Source organism: Bubalus bubalis, chromosome 13 (assembly GCF_019923935.1).
Source record: "Bubalus bubalis isolate 160015118507 breed Murrah chromosome 13, NDDB_SH_1, whole genome shotgun sequence".
Classification (NCBI taxonomy): domain Eukaryota; kingdom Metazoa; phylum Chordata; class Mammalia; order Artiodactyla; family Bovidae; genus Bubalus; species Bubalus bubalis.
Window position 1 is genome coordinate 17927119 of NC_059169.1, and position 18116 is coordinate 17945234.

An 18116-nucleotide genomic window follows, 5' to 3' on the forward strand; every position below is an offset into this window, starting at 1 on the left:
TTGAGCAAGGATCATGAATAGCTCCAACATCACACACACACACACACACACACACACACACACACAAGATGTTATGTACCTTATAAGGGAGATATACAACCCTACCTCCTACATAGACAAAAGGAGTGAAGAAAATCCAAATGAGCTACATCAAACTTCTAGACCTAAACACCAACCTAAGGTGCCAGAGGAACATGTGAATAGACACAGGGGGAGAGGCGATCAGCCAAATCCAGGCTGTGGGAATATCTACAGGACAAACAACCTAGAGACACGGGGTGGAGGGGAACAGAAAAGCAATTGTATAACCTATGTCAGCCAAGTGTACCTTATTTAATACTGCTTCCACCAGAAGAGGGGAAAAAGACAACTGTGAGCACTGGCTAGATACCAATGATATTAAAGTTAATATTTATGAATAATAATAATAATGTTTATGCTAAATATGTTTAGTGGGGGGAGATTCCATATCTTTTAAAGATACATACTAAAATATTTATGGATAAAAATGATATGATGTCTTGAAACTGCTTTAAAATAATCTTGGGAAGTGAGGGTGAGTTTCAGATGAATCAAGACTGCTCATTATGGCAATTATTGAAGCTGACTTAGGGTGACATAGAGTCTTATTTCCCTTTACCCTTCTGAGTTCTTAGCTGAGGATCTCTGTAATAAATAATAGAATAGCAGGACAAAATCAAACAGAAGTTTATTAACATGTATATTTCTGATACACATGCGAAATATCAAGAAGAACTGAGTAACTCCTTGAGATGGCCCAAGCCACCACCTTAAATACCATCCCCAGCTAAAGACAAAAGAAAAGGTGATGGGGCACCTATGACAGGTTAATAGGAAAAGCAGCTTAAACTACACTAGGGTTGGGTTTGCTATGCAGATTTCATTCTTCCTGAAGACTGTCCTTCAACGGGTTTCTGCTGTGATTTAGAGCCATCCTTCTTTTTTTGGTACAGAAAGGGAGACACCTTTACAAATGGAGACTTCCTTTATCAGTGTAAATGTCCCTCAGAAGAATAACTTCTACTCTGTCTTCAGAGTTTCTCCTGTGTCTATTTCTGAAAAACAGAATCAACTCACGACAATCTTTCTGCCAGAGAGCCCTATTCTGGAGTGACACATTGTGTTACCTTTCATTGTATTTTTGCATTGTTGAAATGTTCTTAAAAATCTACAGGAAATAAAAAACAAAACAAACAAACAAAAAAAACACTATAGAAAGCAGTTGACAGAGGGGCCAGAGCTGTTGCTAGAAAAGCAGCTCCTCTTGGCTCTGAGCCTCGATGGAGGCTGTGGGAGGAGAGGACAGAACACAGAGAACACAGGTCTAGCAGTCAGAGCACCATGCCTCAGAGACCAGGTCGGCCACCTGCGAGTCACATGACCCCGAGCCCATCGTGTGCCCTCCTGGGCCTCTGGGTCTTTATCTGTGAAAATACCTGTCTTGCCTCCCTCAGAGGAACCCTGGGACAGCTAAACGAGCTACAACAGCTCAGAGAGCTCTGAAATCATCATAAAAACAAGGGTTTTCCATCACTTTTATTATTAGAAGTCCTGGTAAGAGATTTACTCTATTCTTAATGGCAGAGCCTGGTTTCATAAAGGGCTTGGAGAACTCATTGTTGCTCACAGGTGGTCACAGTGGAACAAGAACTCTTGAGAAAAGCCATGTGTAAAGCCAAATTTTCTAGACTGCAATTAAAGTTTCACTTCTAAGCAGATTGCTAAAATTTTTAACCATTATGAATGCAATCTTTTAAAAAGAGTCTCCTACCTCCCTGACTCCATAAAGAAAATGGATTGAGGGGGATGGAGGAAACAAGTGATATAGGTGAGGGAACTTAAGAGGTACAGACTCCAAATTATAAAATAAGTAAAAGGGGATCAGGGACATAAAAGTAAATATATAAAAGTTTAAAAAATAAATCACAGGATTATAATATACAACATAGGAAATATATTCAATAATATTGGAATAACTTTGCATGGTGACAGTTGGTAACTAAACATCATGTACTGTATAAAATATTACATCACTAATGATGTATACCAGAAACTAATATAACATTGTAAGCCAATCATACTTCAATTTAAAAAATTCTTTTAACCTTACATTAAAAACTTACATATGCTTAGAAAAAGAAAAGAAGGTGGATATAAAACCCTAATTTATAACTCAAGGTCATCACTGTGGGTATTACCAACACCTAATGGCTAACGCAATGCTCTCATGAACCAGCAGGGCGCATACAGCAGGTCTGCTCTGCAGGTCCCCATCCACTCTGCTCAAGGTTCCCTCCTCCTCTCCCTTGCTGTGTGGTCCTCAGTGGTTGCTCTCAGGCCGCAGTATCTCTGCCACCAGCAGCCACTCCTCAGCCTCCTGGATTGAGCAAAGTGATGGACACATGGAAGAAAGGGTTGGGGAATAAATGCAAAGACCACTCGCCTCTCAGGGAACCAGCCGTGAGTCGAGGCACAAAGCCCATTTTGGGACGCAGAGGATTCTGTTTACTTCCTGCCCATCAGCTGAGCTCCAAAGGGAAGATTTACACACACATGGGCTTCCCCACAGCCTCCACCTGGACCAGAGACCATCAGCAAAAGTGGTCTCAAAGGCCAAGTGTCTGGACAAGGCCAGGCCACATCTAAGAGTCCTGGGAAGAGAACATAACTCCCAGCCACTCCTCCCCTCTCAGGAGACTGGGTGAACCCACTCCGGCTCTCTGAGGTCACCCCACTTACACACCAGCAGGTAGAGACATCACCTCTCAGAGAGAAGCCCTGATGACCTGGGGAGGTGGTCTCTGTGTCTCTGGCCCAGGCAGAAACTTCAGGCTCCTCCTCTCCACCCTGAGAGCCCTGGGCATGCATAAACCTGTTCTCCCCACCTGCAGTCCCCATGGAGGTGCACACAGGGGCCAGGGTGCTGGGAACTGTCTTCCTGTTCTGTTCTAATTAGCATTGATCTGCAAGGGCTCCACAGCCTGGTACCTGTTTCTCCAAGTGGTAGAGATACTCCTCAGTTCTCATAGGACAGAGATTTTCATATTTCAGAATCCTAAGAGCCTTATCCTGGACTGGCGTCACCCTGCTTTTTCCCACTGGTGCTGCCAGGAGTACCTGGGAAGCCCTGCTTGTGCTGTGGGTGGAAAGAGCACACTGCTTGGGATCATGGATGATCCATGGGGCTTTCTGTGCACCGGAGGAATTGAAAGAGGCTGGAGATCTAAAAGGAAACATGATTGTGCTTTAGAAAATCCTGGGATGAGTTTAGATCTTTCATTATCAAAAATATAAAGACCAATAAGCAGTACAGATAGATCACAACACGGAAATTTGCTTCATAAAATCAATTTAAGTAACTAGTACTGCTACTGCTACTAGTACTAGCAGTACTACCGCACAGATGAGCCCCTACATTCAAGGTCCTCTACGCCCCACTTCTCCGCCATGACCACCCAACAACCAAACTCCTAAAAGAGGGCCCAGGGCTCTACCAGCTGCCCCTTATGCAGCCCCAGGCCTGGCCTTCCTGTATCCCCAGCAGCAAGTATTACTGGGTCTGGAAAACTTTGAAATCAATACTCCCAGCACCACAGTGGAGCAGATTCCCTCTCAGGAAGAACCTCAGATTCTGCAGCCTCTCCCTCTATGCTTGCTTCTCCCATAAGCTGCCACAGCCAAGACCCAGGATTCATATTAGAATGGGATCCATTCGAGGCTTAGCGACCGCACCTAAGGAGCCAACAGCCCAGGACAGCAAGAAAATCCACATGGGCTATGCTTTGAGACCCACTTGCCTTCAAGCCTCTTTATCATCTGGTACCAAAGAGAAACTAGAGAACCAGCGACAGCAGAGAAAGATCTCCTCCAGGATATGATCCAACATTAAACCCGGAGGCCACTCATCCAACCAGATACCTGGCATTACAGGTGTCACAAGTACACACCAAGGCCCCAGGGTTTCCAGACAAGCAGAATTCATGAGAACTCACCCAGGATGGAAACCTGCATGGAGGGTGCATGAGTTCTCCACAATTCATGGTGAAGTTGGAGCTCCTCCACACGGGGGACTCTGGCCTGGCTGACCTGGCCCATGGGGAGGGGGAAGCCCAGGGAAGGGAGTGATCTTGGGAGCTCTTGCAGCTCCAGCCCAGACACAGGACCCCGGGTTCTGTTTCACGGGAAGGGGATGATCCTTTCCTAGGAAAGCATTTATCATATGTGACCTAGGAAAGTCAACAATTACTTGCTGAGCAACTGTCAAATGTCTTATGTTATTCTGGGCTCCAGTCCAAATTTGAGTAATAGTCGCTCAGTGGTGTTTGACTCTTTGTGACCCCATGGTCTGGACACTGCCAGGCTCCTCTGTTCATGGAATTATTCAGGAAAGAATACTGGAGTGGGTTGCCATTTTCTTCTCCAGGGTATCTTCCTGATTCAGGGATCAAACAAGGGTCTCCTGCACTGCAGGCAGATTCTTCTGAGCACCAGGAAGTTCAGTTCAGTTCAGTCACTCAGTCGTGTCCGACTCTGCGACCCCATGGACTGCACCTTTCTGGGCCTCCCTTTCGATCACCAACTCCCAGAGTATACTCAAACTAATGTCCATTGAGTCAGTAATGTCATCCAGCCATTTCATCCGCTGTCATCCCGATCTCCTCCCACCTTCAATCTTTCCCAGCATCAGGGTCTTTTCCAATGACTCAGTTCTTCAAATCAGGTGCACAAAGTATTGGAGTTTCAGCTTTAGCATCAGTTCCAATGAATATTCAGGACTGATTTCCTTTAGGGTGGACTGGTTGCATCTCCTTGCAGTCCAAAGGACTCTCAAGAGTCTTCTCCAACACCACAGTTCAAAAGTATCAATTCTTTGGCGCTCAGCTTTCTTGATAGTCCAACTCTCACATCCATACATGACTACTGGAAAAACCATAGCTTTGACTAGATGGACCTTTGTTGCCAAAGTAATGTCTCTGCTTTTTGATATGCTGTCTAGGTTGGTCATACCTTTTCTTCCAAGGAGCAAGCATCTTTTAATTTCATGGCTGCAGTCATCATCTGCAGTGATTTTCGTTCTTGTACTATTGAAGCATGGCCTGGAGAATTTTGAGCATTACTTTATTAGCATGTGAGATGAGTGCAATTGTGCAGCAGTCTGAGCATTTTTTGGCCTTGCCTCTCTTTGGGATTGGAATGGAAACTGACCTTTTCCAGTCCTGTGGCCACTTCTGAGTTTTCCAAATTTGCTTGCATATTGAGTGCAGCACTTTCATAGTATCATCTTTTGGGATTTGAAATAGCTCAACTGGAATTCCACCACCTCCACTAGCTTTGTTCTTAGTAATGCTCCCTAGGGCCCACTTGACTTCACCTTCCAGTATGTCTGGCTCTAGGTGAGTAATCACACCACTGTGATTATCTGGGTCATGAAGATCTGTTTTGTATAGTTCTTCTATGTATTCTTACAACCTCTTCTTAACATCTGCTTCTGTTAGATCCATACCATTTCTGTCCTTTATTGTGCCCATCTTTGTATGAAATGTTCCGCTGGTATCTCTGATTTTCTTGATGAGATCTCTAGTCTTTCCCATTCTATCGCTTTCATTTCTTTCTTTGCATTGATCACTGAGGAACTCTTTTTTATCTTTCCTTGCTATTCTTTGGAGCTCTGTGTTCAAATGGGTATATCTTTCCTTATCTCCTTTGCCTTTAGCTTCTGTTCTCTTCTCTTCACAGCTATTTGTAAAGCCTCCTCAGACAACCGTTTTGCCTTCTTACATTTGTTTTTCTTGAGGATGGTCTTGGTCCCTGCCTCTTGTACAGTGTCACGAACCCCCATCCATAGTTCCTCAGGCACTCTGTCTACTAGATCTAATCCTTTGAATCTGTTTCTCATGTCTATTGTATAATCATAAGGGATTTGATTTAAGTCATACCTGAATGGTTTAGTGGTTTTCCCTGCTTTCTTCAATTTAAGTCTGAATTTGGCAATAAGGACTTCATGATCTGAGCCACAGGCAGCTCCCAGTCTTTTTTTTGCTGACGGTATACAGCTTCTCCATTTTTGGTGGCAGAGAATATAATCAATCTGATTTCATATGGACCATCTGATGATGTCCATGTGTAGAGTTCTCTTGTGTTTTTGGAAGAGGGTGTTTGCTATGATCAGTGCGTTCTCTTGGCAAAACTCTATTAGCCTTTGCCCTGCTTCATTCTGTATTTGAAGGCCAAATTTTCCTGTTACCCCAGGTATCTCTTGACTTCCTACTTCTGCATTCCAGTTCCCTATAATGAAAAGGACATCTTTTTTGAGTGTTACTTCTAAAAGGTCTTGTAGGTCTTCATAGAACCATTCAACTTCAGCTTCTTTGGCATTACTGGTCGGGGCATAGGCTTGGATTACTGTAATATTCAATGGTTTGCCTTGGAAACGAACAGAGATCATTCTGTCATTTTTGAGACTGCACCCAAATACTGCATTTCGGACTCTTTTGTTGACTATGATGGCTACTCCATTTCTTCTAAGGGATTCTTGCCCATGGTAGTAGATATAATGGTCATCTGAGTTAAATTCACCCATTCCAGTCCATTTTGGTTTGCTGATTCCTAAAATGCCGATGCTCACTCTTGCCATCTCCTGTTTGACCACTTCCAATTTGCCTTGATTCATGGACCTAACATTCCAAGTTCCTATGCAATATTGCTCTTTATAGCATCGGACTTTACTTCCATCACCAGTCCCATCTACAACTGGGTATTGTTTTTGCTTTGGCTCCATCCCTTCATTATTTCTGGATTTATTTCTCCACTGATCTCCAGTAGCACATTGGGCACCTACCGACCTGAGGAGTTCATCTTTCAGTGTCCTATCTTTTTCCCTTTTCATACTTTTCATGAGGTTCTCAAGGCAAGAATACTGAAGTGGTTTCCCATTCCCTTCTCCAGTGGACCACATTTTGTCAGAACTCTCCTCCAGGGAAGCTTATGATTAAGAGACATTTCTAAGTATAAAGACAGGTCAACTTAAAAGTATCCTCAGTACGTGTTTCATTTTATCCTACAATCTATAGACAATACATTAGAATATGTAATGAATCCATACACCTTTTCCAAAGGAATACCCAAGACAGAAGTAGCAATAAAGTTATAAATGACAGTCATCAATCAGATGAAATAATTTAGATGAAGCTTGTCTCTCTTGAAGAGATGGGGACTGGGAAAATGGTCAGGAAGGAAATACAATGCGCTTTTAACTTCGTATGAAAAATAATGTTCAGTTCCATGTTGTTGAATATAGGTCTGTTGTTTCCACATAAATCCTATACTTCAAATCATTGTCCAAATCCTTTAGTAAAACTCTGCTTCTGGCCTTTGTTTTGGAATCTGTTATGTTTGTTGCCATCTCCTGATCGCTGTTCTCTGAAGTTTACTTCCTCCAAACCACAGGACACATATTCCCTGAGGTTGTAAGATCTTCTTTTGGTCAAAGGTCATTCAATATTTATATTGAGCACCAAAAACATCTTAACATGGCATAAAATATCTTTCCAGTGCTTCTGTCCTTCCATTACACTATGTTTTAATCAGTTAAGAGAAAAATAGTAATCTCCAGAGGTCAAGCCCTTTAAGAATCTGTCTATTCTAAAGATAAATACAACTGCTGATCTACATCATGATTCCTAGATGAGATTTACCCTCAGACCTTAAGTCCCTGTCCTCTCCCTGCGTCAGTCCATCCATCTCAGGACTGATCCACATATACCCAAAATCAATGCACTGTATGGAAAAGCTTTTACCTCAAGAAATGTTAACATTCCCCAAAATAAGTAGGATTTCCCGTAACACTTTACAATTGCTTTTGTTAAAGAAGGCTCCTGAGCATCCTCCTGGGCTCTCAACACTTCTTGATCCCAGTATCTGTGAAGAGAGACAAAGCACAGTGAGGAACAGCCCTGCTGCAGGAAAACAGGGGAGGGACAGAGCAGAGGATAAGCCTTTACTACAGAGTGCTCTGTGGCTGCCCATAGATGCTGGCTAACTGCTCGCAGGGCTCCCTAAAGATGAGCGGTGCAGACACTGAAGCACCAGGAAAAGCACCAGACCAGATCTTCAGAGAAACATCCCAGATTCTACAAACAAGTTCCTGCTAAGCTTTGCTGAACTCACGGGTCATGAGCAGCTCAGAAGGGCAGACACTATCCTCCAGGGACCCCCACCTCTGGGGACAGGGCTAGGTCTCCAGGGCCATGGCTGTGGGCTCCCTCCACGTCCACTCACACAGGGAACACAGGCTTCCCCAACCTCCAAAGTGGGCTAAGCCCGGGGTCAGCATGAAGGGCTGAGGCTTCAGTGTCAGGCAAGGAGGCTCAGAAGAAGGCAAAGGCCCCTCCCCACAAGCCTTTAGCCTCATGGAGAAATTCTCACTCTTCTAACTGTACTCCCTCCTGCCTGTGCTCACCCTTGCAGCTCTTCTCCAAGGTGATGGGAGCGATCTTCCGGAAGCACTGGGTACATGTCATCTTTTTCTAATTTCCGTTTATGACCAATTTTAAGCAAGGGGTTTAGCCACCTGTTAAACATTAAAAGGAGAGTGACATATATTCAAATTACATATCTTTTAATTATAATCCTACACTCATGGACATTGTTTAAAAAATGTCTACATTTTAACTATACAAAGATGTAGGGAGAAAATTAGACATATGCTTCAGTTCAGTTCAGTTCAGTCGCTCAGTTGTGTCCGACTCTTTGTGACCCCATGAATCGCAGCACACCAGGCCTCCCTGTCCATTACTAACTCCTGGATTTTACTCAGACTCACGTCCATCGAGTCAGTGATGCCATCCAGCCATCTCATCCTCTGTCGTCCCCTTCTCCTCCTGCCCCCAATCCCTCCCAGCATCACAGTCTTTTCCAATGGGTCAACACTTCACATGAGGTGGCCAAAGTACTGGAGTTTCAGCTTTAGCATCATCCTTTCTAAAGAAATCCCAGGTCTGATCTCCTTCAGAATGGACTGGTTGGATCTCCTTGCAGTCCAAGGGACTCTCAGGAGTCTTCTCCAACACCACAGTTCAAAAGCATCAATTCTTCAGCGCTCAGCCTTCTTCACAGTCCAACTCTCACATCCATACATGACCACTGGAAAAACCATAGCCTTGACTAGATGGACCTTTGTTGGCAAAGTAATGTCTCTGCTTTTGAATATGCTATCTAGGTTGGTCATAACTTTCCTTCCAAGGAATAAGCGTCTTATCAGGGTGTCGATAAGTCACTCTGGCTTACACAGAATATAACTTAACTAAAATACCCTGTTTGTGGTCTACTGAACATACATTGTACATCTACTTTAATTATTAAGAAAAATACATTTAGAAATCAAAATAATGTTACCTTGGTTTAGGAGCACAGAATAGAGCTGAATGGCCATTGTGGATAAGGCTGTAGATACATTCCTGTACTACCTAGCACTTACATTTTCTGACCTGTATCAGACTCAAGGATTTTACTGTTGTTTTTTAGTGGCTAAGTCGTGTCTGACTGGTTTTGTGACCACATCGACTGTGGCCCTGGAGGTTCCTCTGTCCATGGGATTTCCCAGTCAAGGATACTGGAGTGGGTTGCCATTTCATTCTCCAGGGGATCTTCTTGGCTCAGGGATCGAACCCATGTCTCCTGCACTGGCAGATGGATTCTTTACCACTGAACCACCTGGGAAGCCCACCAGACTCAAGAATGCCTCAGTCACATTCACATAAGACACAACCTTGTGGTCTCAAAACCTCCTTAGTTCAGCTAATAACACAAAGGAAATTTTACAGGGAATCACGTTACAATACAGCACCCTGAGTCCAACAGACTCTGGACCCTGACCTCCTTACAGCCCTGTCAGACTCCCCTCACATGAGCCTCTTTCTGATCATAACCGTCTGAAGATGTCATAAAGATAAGTAACATCTTTCTAATTAAAATGAATACATTGATTTTTCTTATAGTCCTCCCTGTAATTGAAGCAGAAATTGCTACACAGTGTAAGACTTTTTAAATTTCAATTTTTAATTCCTTTTTTAATTTCAATTTTTCTCTTCTCAAGTAAGCATCTCACTCTTTGCTCCAATTTCCAGGCATTCAGAGGAATCCCTTCCTGGTCCGGAAGGTCATAAAACATTCAGACCCAGGACAAGACAATTATTAACTGTTGTCCAGTTTATCAAGATAAACCTCCAAGAAGACCATTAGCACTTAAGACGTACATTTGGTCCCTAAATTATGGTCTGGAGTCTTGAGAAAGGGTCGAGGGATGGTGTTGCAATGTCTAGAGAAACTGAGAAACTGGGGTTCCAAGAAAGCCATAAAAACGACAAACTGGACATTGTGATGTTTACATTATGTCATGAATCAACCAAAAATGTACAGCTCAATACTAGAAAAGATGTAAAACTGCTATTATCCTCACCTTTTGGGGGCCTTTCACCCCCTCTCAGTCTATGCTGAGGACTTTGTATCTCTATCTTCTAAAATAAATTTTGCCTCTGTGTTTGCAAGTTCCCCGGAATTCATTCTTAGGCTTCGTGAACAGAACTCAGGTTTCACATTTCATTATCACTTCCTGGCCAATTAATTTCTTTTTAAATGTAACACAAGACTTTCATAAGGGCTGAAATTTTACTGACTGTGAGGTCTACCACCTTCAGTCAATCCGGGAATAAATACTGGTGTGTTGCAATTCATGGGGTTGCAAAGAGTTGGACACGACTGAGCGACTGAACTGAACTGAACTGAACTGATACTTACAGAAACTCCACTAACAGCAGAGAACATCACCAAACTACCATTCAATCCCTTCATGCCCAGGCTTCTGCCCAGGGACATCAATTACCCCCATTGCCACCCCACCCCAGCAAAGGGGTATGTGTTAGTCAAATCCCTATTTGCTTGGGACCCAACCAATATTTGGAGAGGGCAGTGGCAACCCACTCCAGTACTCTTGCCTGGAGGATCCCATGGATGGAGGAGCCTGGTAGCCTGAAGTCTATGGGGTTGCTAGGAGTCTGGCACAACTGAGCTACTTCACTTTCACTTTTCACTTTCATGCCTTGGAGAAGGAAATGGCAACCCACTCCAGTATTCTTGCCTGGAGAATCCTAGGGACAGAGGAGCCTAGTGGGCTGCCATCTGTGGGGTCGCACAGAGTCGGACACGACAAAAGCGACTTAGCAGCAACAGTAGCAACCAGTATTTCCAATGAGCCCTCCACCTCCAGACATGACTGACTCTAGATACAGACCATGCCTAAGGGCTCTGGGAACAGGATCATACCAAACCTGAGGGGGTCTAGTCTGTGGAGGCAATATCCTGGATGGAAGGGCGCCACCACTAGTCTAAACATGACTCAAGAAAACCCAAACACAGTTGAGCCCCTGAGGGTCCTTGAGGCCCCTGGGGCAAGGACCACCCACCCACTTTGGGCCATTAACTGTCTCCAAGAAAACTCTACTGGTGGATACTAGGCTATAAGAGGTACACACCCCAATCTAGGTCACATTCAGATTTTAATTACACTCACCCCACCTCCCATTTAAATGGAGCCATTCATCTAGTCAGGAGGGAGCTGGACTGGACTGGTAATGGAAGGAATTGTCGCCCCTGTAGCATCCTTGGTGAGCCTAGCACGAGAAGCAATTTATAAAGCCAAAGCTACTAAAAAAAAAAAAAAAAAAAAAAAAATTAAAAAAAAAAAGAAAAAAAGCCAAAAATGGGCACTGGAACATTGGCCTGGGCAACTAAAGAACCCAGCTGTAACTTTAGAAATATGAAATCTTCACTGGGCCTCTGGTCCTCATGACACTCAACCACTGCATAGTTCCTGAGTACCTGCTGGCTGATCAAGGAGGAATTCATGCCCTTGCAGCTATTCCTTGTTGTTTCTATGTTAATGTGAGCAGTCAAATAGAAGACGGTGCAACCTGACTGTTAGAGAAGGCTGTTTGCAGACAGGAAAGGATGAATATCATATGATATCGCTTATATGTGGAATGTAAGTAAAAGCTATAAATGAATTCTTTTTAAAAAAAATAGATTGAGAGTCACAGATGTAGGAAAAAAAAAAGCTATGGTTACCAGGGGGTGAGAGGAGGGACAAATTTGGGCACTGGGATTGACATACACACACTGTAATATATAAAACAGATAACTAAGAAGGACCTACTGTATAGCAGAGAACTCTATTCTATACCTTGTAATGGCCTACATAGGAAAATAATCTAAAAAAGAGTGTGTATATGTATATGTATAACAGATTCACTTTGCTGTAGAGCAGAAACTAACACAACATTGTAAATCAATTATACTCCAATAAAAATTCAAAGAGAAAGTCGCTTGATCAAATATTCAGAACAAGAAGGGCCCTGACTGAACAAATTTGGGACAGTATCAAAAGGGTAATCTCAGCTTCCTGGGCTTCTGCCATTCTTAGGACCTCTTACAATTATTCTCCTCCTGCTTTTTGGTCTGTGTATCCCCAACTGCCTCATTAGTTTTATCTGGTCTTTATCTGGGTGTGAGAATTGGGACTTCAGCCAGGTGACAATCCTATTTATTTTAGCTATCCAGTCCAGTATTCTTGCCTGGAGAATCCCATGGAGAGAAGAGCCTGGCAGGCTACAGTCCGTGGGGTCGCGAAGAGTTGGATATGACTGAGTGACTAACTCTTTCACTTTCACTTCCTGCTTCTGTCTGAGCCTCAGGCTCAAATGAGGAAGTTACAGAGAAAAATAAAAATTGGTTAGAAGTAACTAGGCCCAAAATTGGAGGAGGAAATGGCAACCCACTGCTGTACTCTTGCCTGGGGATTTCCACGGACAGAGGACCTGGAGGGCTACATTCCACGGTGTCGCAAAGAGTTGGCCACGACTGTGCGACTACCTTTCACTTTCAGGCCCCAAATGGTAAAAACCCTAACCTCCCCTAGGCCTTGAGCCTCATTTATGCATTCGCTGTAATATATTAGTATGCTAAATGGCATACTCACCCGTGCCATGACAGTTGACAATGGTCATGACCACAACCCACACAAGGACTAAAAATGAGTGTTGCCTCAGTTTCAGGTCCAAACCACACCCTTGTTCTCAGATAAGTCATGAATATTCCTCCCTCTCTTGATTCAATTTCCTTACTTTTACCTTGACCCAAATTGGGATGAGAAGTTGATTTGTGAACTAAGCTCTCGCTTCTCCATTCTTTGGTCATTGACTAAAACTTGTGCTGTTCCAGTCTCACCATCAATTTAGTTATTGGCTGTGGGAATCTGAGTGGAAAAGAAACCTCTTCAGCCAAGAAAAGGGGTCTTAGCCTGGGCTAGGAGCCCAGCACAAGGTGGGAGACCAATTTGGTGACATCAGTTACATATACAAGGAACACCGTCTTCAGAGCCAGACTGCTTGACTTGGGATCCTGCTCCATTACTTACTCGCTGTGGGGCGGTAAGCAACTTACTCAACCTCTCTGCTTCAGTGCCTTCAAGTATAAAATAAGCAGTAATAGTGCCTTTTCCTCCAGCAGGAAAACTGGAAATGGGTGCCTACCCACATCAATGAAAAGTCCTCACCTTCCCATTTCCAGGCACACACACTTTGAAACTTCACAAACAGAAGGTGTTTGGAAAGTTCCTTGCCCTGCGTGAAGTTAAGGAGAATTTTTTTCTACTTTATTATTATTTACAGTAACCACACCCATATTCCTTCTTCTAGGCCCCTCTTTCCTTTAGGGCCAGCAAATGGCCAAGAGATGAAGCTACACACACTAAATACACCACCATCAAAACAAGCATAGGAGCTCCCAATCCCTGGAAATCCCCCGGGGTGTCCCATAAAAGAAGGAAATACTAGAAATTTGGGAAATATAAATGGGTTAGGGTCCAGAAATAAAACAACTAGTAATCACCCAAGTGTGATTAAAGCCCAAAGGTTTAGGACCACATAGTTAGTGGCCCCAGCTACCACTTGGAACACTTCAGTTAAGAGCTGCAACTCTCTGAGCTGTTTTTTCATCTGTGTGTTTCCTATGGGCTCAGGGACCCTTCAGTGGTTTCAGAACCAAATAAATCCTGGGCAGGACCACCTGCATCAAGACCATGCACTGCTTCTCTGAAGGCTAGAGATTGGGAAAGACCTCACAGGCTTCAGGGACCCTATCCCCAGAGTGATCCCCAAAGGTGGAAGTGGAGATATACACACTAAGGAAAGGGGTTGATCAAATGAATCCTCCAGTCCTGACTGTGTGTCCCAGGCAAAAGCAAAATGTGTTCAAGAATAGTGTTCCTAATCATTAAATAAAAAACCTTTCATTTTTTTACCCACGTGAAATTTGCCACAACTAGGAACCAGGTTATACAGTGAGAGCCACACAGGGAGAAAGGGAGACGGAAAGAAATACATGGTCATAGACATGGGGGCAGAGGGAACCCAGTGGAGCTGGAACACACGGTCACACAGGGCATGTGGGAAAAGGTGGGGACATTACTGAAAGAAGCAAAGAAGGTGGAGCACTGAAGAACTGATGCCTTCGAACTGTGGTGCTGGAGAAGACTTCTGAGAGTCCCTTGGACTGCAAGGAGATCAAACCAGTCAATCCTAAAGGAAATCAACCCTGAATATTCTTTGGAAGGACTGATGCTGAAGCTGAAACTGCAGTATTTTGGCCATCTGATGCAAACAGATGACTCACTGGAAAAAGGCCTGATGCTGGGAAAGATTAAGGGCAAGAGAAGAGGATGTCAGAGGATATGGATGACATCACGGATGCAATGGACATGAACCTGGGCAAACTCTGGAGACGGTGAGGGACACCGTCTGGACGGTGGAGACCAGCAGCGCTGCCATCCATGGGGTTGCCAAGAGTCGGACACGACTGAACGACTGAACAACAACGGTTCAGGGCACTAATTAGATAAAGGAAGTTGTTCATAAGCTGCTTGCTTGGGGCTGGGGACAGGGGTAGGGGGTGGGGGTGTGACACTTCAGTTCAGAACTGGGAATTCCTGAGCAGTTCAGGAGAAGCCAGTAAGAGTAGAGGCAGGGTGTTCAGTGCATTTTCCCAGTGGGCTATGATTCCCCCTGGGCAGCCTTCCCGCTTCCTGCTCTCTGGCTCTGGAGGGGCTGCCGGCAGCAAGGCAAGGAGACCCTGTACCTCCGCCACCAGGTCACCGGGTTCCCTCCCCACCCCTGCTCCCCACTTCCTTGACCAGTCGTGCTCCGCCTTCCCAGGGTGCAGAGGGAAACAAGCCAGGGTCGGGAGGCTCCACACTCCTGGCGGACCGGACAGCAAGAATAAACCAGCTCCAAGGATCCCACCTGGCTGCAAACTCCACTGAAACTCCTGTTCTGAGCCCAGGCACTCCCCCAGAAGGCGAAGAGGTGAGGCTCAGGCTCTGCCCTCCTCTGCTGCTCCGAAGCTCCCCATGGGCTGCAGGGAGGGCCTGGGGAAAGCTGGCAGAAGGCATGAACAGCCCACATGAGATGTCTTGTGGCATCTCACAGGTTGCATTGGGAGGGAACCTCTGTGAGCTTTTTGCTGCCCACTTAGATTGAGAAAGAGGACTCTGTGGGGAGAGAAACTGCCTCCTAATTTCTTTCATCATGGGTTCCGAACCTAGATAAGTTACACTGACATATGTCACAAAATACATATGCACATTTCTGGGGACCTTACCTCACTTTCAACTCTAACAATTCCCTGTTCAAGAAGGTATTATCCCTATTGTACAGATAAGAAAGATGAGGCTCAAGGACAGCACTTGTCCAAGGTCTTGGACCCAAGTTTGGGGTTCAACATGGTTGTCTCACTGGTAGATGGACAGTGTGTATGAAAAGTGCCTAGAATATGCTGTGTGAATGAATGAATGACTGCAGGACTGAATGAACAAAATCTTGGGCTCCAACTCTTAAGTGTTTAATTACCAGCTCAACAGTTTCTCTTCCCTTCTACTCTAAATGAAAAAATATACCTACATAAGATCACCATATTATTCTTTGATAATTTCCTATATACCCTGGCTAAAATTGGTGTTATTAATGACAACTTTTAGCTTCAGTTATGAAAGATGAAAAGGTAAGTTCTAGAAAACTGGAGTACAGCAATGTGATAATATTGCTGTGTACTTTTAATTTGCTTAAAGAGTAGTAGTTCTCGACATAAAAAAGAAAAAAACGGAAAATGGCAAAAGCGCAAGTGATGGACATGTTGATTGGCTTGGTTGTGATAGCTTACGGTGAATGGTATTGAATTTGTGATCTCCAAAGTAGAAGATTTAGCTCCGGGACCAGGAACCAGGCTTGATCACTCAACAGTTTTTGTGCAGCAGAGTTTTATTAAACTATGAAAAGGGACAGAGAAATCTTCTGACATAGACCTCAGAAGGGGGACAGGGGCGGGGGATGGAGAGTGCCCCCACTAAGTAGTCTTACCAAGGCCTTATATACTTTTACCAGATCCACTCCCACAACATACATTTGAAGATGACGGGATTAGTCAGAAGGTTCTCAAGAAGGAGAAACATGTCCTGGAGCAAGCTACATTGTTATATTGACTACGATAAAGCAATGTAGGAAAAAAGTTTGTCTTTTTCTCCTTGAGAGCCCCAGACCCCTTTCTTCTTCTTGAGGGCTCTGGACCCCTTTCTCCTCCTCGGGGACCCTGGACTTATCAACCTACCTAGGAACTGACTCTCAGTTGTGATGAATATTTCACAATGTATATGTAAATCAAGTTATCAGGTTGAACATCTACATTTATATAATATTTGTCAATTATACCTTAATGCCAGAGGAGAAATTGATTTTAAAGAAACCCTTAATATATTCAAACTTTTTTTTATGAGTCAAACATGCAAGGTGTTGATAATTTTGTATTGATGGGCATTGTGACAATTTATGATACTATTTTCTTGCTTTTCACGCACTTTTGAAATTTTCTGTTGCAAAAAAGAAAAGTGATTAGAGCTAAAAATTGTAATTTTTCAATACCCTACCTTTCTGGTGTTAACTCTCCCTCAGATAATGCAATCCACAATGTATGGTACCAGACTTCTCCTGATTTACAGTTCTCTTTTACATTCCCTACATTTTCCAGTGCTATAAACACTCAGCTACTAGTTCTACTTCAATAATGAAGGAATTGGTTGCTAAAGTTGGAGGTCTAGTGACTTCCTTGTCAGTCGGCCCCAGACTATTCTGTCTGGTCCCCACAACTATCTCAGGACCATAATTAGCCAACTTCAAACTGCCAAATACATTCAATCCCTTCAGCTTCTGCCGTCTTTTTTTTAACTGAGATCTTTTGAAACTTCTTAGCATCCTAGTCTGGACATAAACTAACATGGTATTTATGAGACATTGAAAACCAGTGTTGACTTGTACAGAGAAGACTGAATCTGGAGCCAGCAGACTAGAGATTTAGATACTTTCCTTTTTACCTAACTTTTCTGACCCAACTGTTTTCAGGTTTACAAATGGTGGGGCTGTTTTTTAGTTGTTGTTGTTGTTGTTGTTTTTGCTGGCACAAGAAAGAGAAAACCTCTCTTTCCTTTCTGATTAGGGACTTATAAGGATATGATCCATAACTGCTGGTAGCCATGCCTCCCATTCACATGAAGAAGACAGAAAGAATAAAGCAGGAACCCAAAGGGAAGTCATACACTCAACAACTATATATTAAACACCCACTGTGTGCCATGAACTGTTCTGGGAGTTAGGGACATATAAGTGAACAGCATGGTGATATAAAGGAGAGTCTGAAGTGAAGTGAAGTTGCTCAGTTGTGTCTGACTCTTTGCGACCCCATGGACTGTAGCCCACCAGGCTCCTCCATCCATGGGATTCTCCAGGCAAGAATACTGGAGTGGGTTGCCATTCATCAAATCTCTGGGGTTCCTGAGGCTACTAGGTTTCCTCCTTAGATTATGGGACCTGCTGGAGCAGGAGCTGTCACTTTCCAGCTCATGTCCTCTGACTGTGCTCCAGGACTAAGGAGTTCACTGCTTATCGGCAACTCTCTGCTGAAGGGCCTTTTTCCAGCTGTGGGAGCACTTTGGGACCATA

At 43.9% G+C, this 18116-nt stretch overlaps 2 protein-coding genes across 2 annotated transcripts in view; both read right to left on the reverse strand.

The window, feature by feature from the left end:
* The window catches only part of LOC102412250 (ATP-binding cassette sub-family C member 4-like), a 157550-nt gene extending 148786 nt beyond the window's left edge, over positions 1-8764 (reverse strand). The window contains 2 exon segments of the mRNA XM_045162455.1: positions 7818-7938; positions 8480-8764. Of these exon segments, the coding sequence (XP_045018390.1) occupies positions 7818-7938; positions 8480-8601 (243 nt within the window). The 5' untranslated portion in view covers positions 8602-8764.
* LOC123464831 (ATP-binding cassette sub-family C member 4-like) overlaps positions 1-18116 on the reverse strand; it is an 891549-nt gene that overhangs the window by 349407 nt on the left and 524026 nt on the right. The window lies entirely within an intron of this gene.